General features: G+C 45.4%; 1 protein-coding gene across 6 annotated transcripts in view; it reads left to right on the forward strand.

Moving 5' to 3' along the window:
* Smarca2 (SWI/SNF related, matrix associated, actin dependent regulator of chromatin, subfamily a, member 2) overlaps positions 1-4,108 on the forward strand; it is a 189,710-nt gene that overhangs the window by 27,032 nt on the left and 158,570 nt on the right. For all 6 annotated transcript variants that reach the window (XM_023721884.1, XM_023721874.1, XM_023721877.1 and 3 more), the window contains exon 4: positions 978-1,436. In XM_023721884.1, coding sequence (XP_023577652.1) covers positions 978-1,436 — 459 coding nt within the window. The remainder of the gene's footprint in view (positions 1-977; positions 1,437-4,108) is intronic.

Below are 4,108 nucleotides of genomic sequence, written 5' to 3' on the forward strand. Positions count from 1 at the left end.
TATTATTTTTTTTTTTTTTTTAATTTGGTATAGGGTCTCACTATGCAGCTCGGACTTGTAGTAATCCCTCTGGTTCAGCCTGCCCAGCAATGAGCTTACAGGCACATGCCACCACAGTGGGTCTTAGTGGCTGGCTCAGTGTACCTGGGAGTGGGGCTGGCGCGGCATGTGGTCCCGGGTATCAAACCCCAGTCCCTGTGCTTGCCTAAGCAGGCACTTAGTCTGCTGAGCTATCTCACCGACCTGGTATAGGTTTTTGTGCTGTCTCATGGAGTTGGGATTTGGGAGGTGAGGCTAGCAATGGTTCCTTTTCTCTCCAGGGAAGAAGTTCCCTGAATGGAATTTTCTTGATGAACCCATATCTGTCTCAGGGCATTGGGCTAAATTTGCTTCCTTCCCCAAATGACAACTGGAGATAACAGTGACTCTGTGCTTCAGCTTTGTGCCCCTTGGAGATCTACTAGATACCTTCAGGCTTTGTTTCCTGTCTTTAGTGCAGCTGTTAGCCCACATTGTCTGGCCTTTAGGTATAAAGAGGCAACCACTAACCATTTGCCTCTCGCTCCTCAAGTGGCCCCAATCCATCGCACTGGGACTAGTCTGAAGTGAGAGGTGCTGTGAGTGTAAAATACTTAATGGATTTAGTATGAAAAAAATACATTTACCTAATTGCCCATCAATCATGTTTTTATTTTGAAAGTTTAGTACTTTGGGTTTGTTAGTTTAAGTGAACTGTGTCACTAAATTTAACTTTACCTGATTATTTTGTGTGTGTGTGTGTGTGTGTGTGTGTGTGTGTGTATGTGGCTACTAGAAAAAACTAAATTTACATATGTAAGGTATAGAGTACACATTAAATTTTTGGTCTATATGTACTTGTGAAAGTCTGCATAATGTTAATTTCCTTCATGTAGTGTGGAATGCCTCTTTTTCAGGGTGGTCTTGGGCAGCCTGTGACTTCTTGTGTTTTGTTTTAGGCTATTTGTCCCCACACCCATCTCCGTTGGGAGCCCCAGAACACGTCTCCAGCCCTATATCTGGAGGAGGCCCAACACCACCCCAGATGCCACCCAGCCAGCCGGGGCCTCTTATCCCAGGTGATCCACAGACCATGAACCAGGCCAACAGAGGCCCCTCGCCTTTCAGTCCTGTCCAGCTGCATCAACTTCGGGCCCAGATTTTAGCTTACAAAATGCTGGCCCGGGGGCAGCCCCTCCCTGAAACACTGCAGCTTGCAGTCCAGGGGAAAAGAACATTACCTGGCATGCAGCAACAGCAGCAACAGCAGCAGCAGCAACAGCAGCAGCAACAGCAGCAGCAGCAGCCTCCACAGCAGCAGCCACCGATACCACAGCCTCAGTCACAACCACAACCACAGCAGCAGCAGCAGCAGCAGCAGCAACAGCCAGCACTTATTAACTACAGCAGACCATCTGGTAGGTGAATATGCAACCAAATGTGGAGTGCTATGGCCCGGCTTGGCTAAGAAAGACTGTTGGGATATGTAGATGCCAGGGGTCGGGGATACGGATGAGTTTCAGACTGACTTAGCCCCTTGCTGTACTTCATTGACTCCCTTTCTTGCTGTCCTGAGCTTGGTCAAGAGTCTTGGTCCCCTCCTGCTGGCCTAAGTCACTGAAACTGGTACAAGCTGTGGATCTAGGAAAACAGCACACTTGCCTATAATTGTTCATTCTCTTTCAGAAGGCTTAACCTTTCTTTAAAGTTCACCCACATACCCTCTAGGTTAGCAGGAACCCATATATCAGTGGGTTCCATCATCATAACCCCCTCTTCAGATTGGACCCATCTTGGCTGTTTGTAGTTTTGATTGATTTCTTCTGTGTTTCGTTGAAAAGTGTTTGAGTCATCCTACAAGAAGTGGACCAATAGTAAGATAAGAATCAAGTAGAATGTCAGAAACAGGGAAAATAAAGAAGAAATGGAAGTCAGGAATATGAGAGAGGGGGTCATAGCTGCTGGGAGTCATTGTTGTTACTGCGGCCAAGCTTTGAAGGTAACTTGAGTTTCCTGACAGTCAAAGCTAATAAGACCTTATTTTTGCCATTCAGAAAGAGGGCACAAAGCCATGCTAGGAGGGTAACATAAAGTAGATTACCCACGTGTGATGATTGTTTAAATCACAAACTTTCCTTGGCATTGGAGGGTGATTAGTTCTAGGACCTCTACCAGGTATCAAAATCCACCATGCTCGAGTCTCTTAGATACAGTATAATATTTAGCTATAACTGTGTACGTCTTCCTATGTACTTTGTGTGTGTGTGTGTGTGTGTGTGTGTGTGTGTGTGTAGCCAGCTCAGCACACCAGGGAGCAGGGCTGGCTGGCATGTGGTGCTGGGGGATTGAACCATGGTCCCTGTGTTTTGCTAAGCTTGTTCTAAGTAGGTGCTTTAGACCACTGAGCCATCTCACCAGCCCCCAAAATAGGCTTATTTATTTTGCGGAGCTGGGGATTGAACTGAAACCCTTGTGCTTGCCAGGCGCTTATTCAACTGAGCTATCTCCCCAGCCCCTCTTCCTATGCACTTTAAACCATCTCTAGATTACTTGTAATACCTAACACACATGAAAGCTCTATGGATAGTTGTTGTATTGTTTAGAGAATAATGACAAAAAAAGGACTCTGTGCATGTTCAGTACAGAAGCAGTATTTCTTCTGAATTTTTTAATGCATACTTAGTTGAATTCATGAGGAATGCTAAAGCACAGAAGCATGACTATGCTATTATTAACAGACTTTGCATGATAGAAAAATCAGTAAAATTTGTTTATTGATTCCACATGTACTGTTTCTTAGGGCCCCTGGCATGCACTGAGAAGCGATGGTTGTGTTTAACAGAGATGGTGTGATTCTTTTTTTTTCGGAAGCAGGGATTGAACTCAGGCTCTTGCACTTGCCAGGCAAGTGCTTATTCTACTGAGCCATCTCCCCAGCCCCAATGGTGTAATTCTTTGAGGCCCATCTGGTGGTCTGGCTTGATCCTAGTGATAGAATCCAAAGGCACAAGTGGCTGCAGTTTTCTCCTGAAGTTGTTTCCTCTAGGACAGTTTTGGTTAAGAACTGGATAAGCAGAGAATTGTTTCATTCCTAGTGAGAGCTCTGGGTCGTGAGGAATATAATTCTCCTGAGATATTCATACTTCCTGGACTGTAAGTTGTTTACATTCCTTTGGGGCAGCCCCGACCTGCCAGCCACCGAGAATAATTACTTTGGGATATTGGTGCTTTTTCTAGAATAAGAAAAAAATTCAGATCAGTATTTAAAAAGAATTTCTCGCATTTTAGTTTGTTTCAAGCCTCAAGAGTTGCCCTACCCAAGCAAACCTTGTTTGCAAATGCAGTCAGGTGCAGGATACCACGGTTCGATCCCCAGCTCCACCTGCCTTACCAGACCCGCCCTTAAGGCAGCCTGGGCCAGTAAAAAAAAAAAAAAAACAAGAGTTACTCTACCCAGAAGACAATCTGCTTTTGTTGATTATATATGTGGCATCAAGAATTAGTATCTTGGGAGCTGGGAGTGTAGCTCAGTAATGGAGCACTTCAGTGGCAGGCCTAGCAGGTACAAGGCCCTGGGGTTGCAGTCCCCTCTACACACATACACGCACACAGTGGGTGCTCTGGCCTATTCAGGCTACCATAATAATACATGGTAAATGGAACAGCTTAAAAACAACAGAAGTAGGGCCGGAGAGATAGCTCAGTAGCATAAACACCTGCCTGGCAAGCACAGGGTCCTGAGTTCAATCCCCGGTAGTGCAAACAAATAAACAACAACAAAAAGAAGTGTATCATTCATAGTTCTGAAGGCTAGGAGGTCCAAAATCAAGGTGGTGGCAGATTTGATATGTGGTGAGCGCCTGGTTTCTGGTTCACAGTCCAGGCCTTCACATGGCACATGAGGTGAAGGATCCTCAGGGGGCTCATTTTGTAGGGGCACTAATTGTGGCCGTGAGGGCTCCTTTCTCATGGCCTCATTACCTTTCAAAAGCCCCACTTCCTAACACCATCTCCTTAAGGGTTAGGATTTTAACCTAGGAATGGGAGAGGGCATAAAACTTGCACCATCACAATAGAACATTAAAGAGAA

Source organism: Octodon degus, unplaced genomic scaffold (genome assembly GCF_000260255.1).
Source record: "Octodon degus isolate 3935 unplaced genomic scaffold, OctDeg1.0 scaffold00087, whole genome shotgun sequence".
In the NCBI taxonomy this organism is placed as follows: domain Eukaryota; kingdom Metazoa; phylum Chordata; class Mammalia; order Rodentia; family Octodontidae; genus Octodon; species Octodon degus.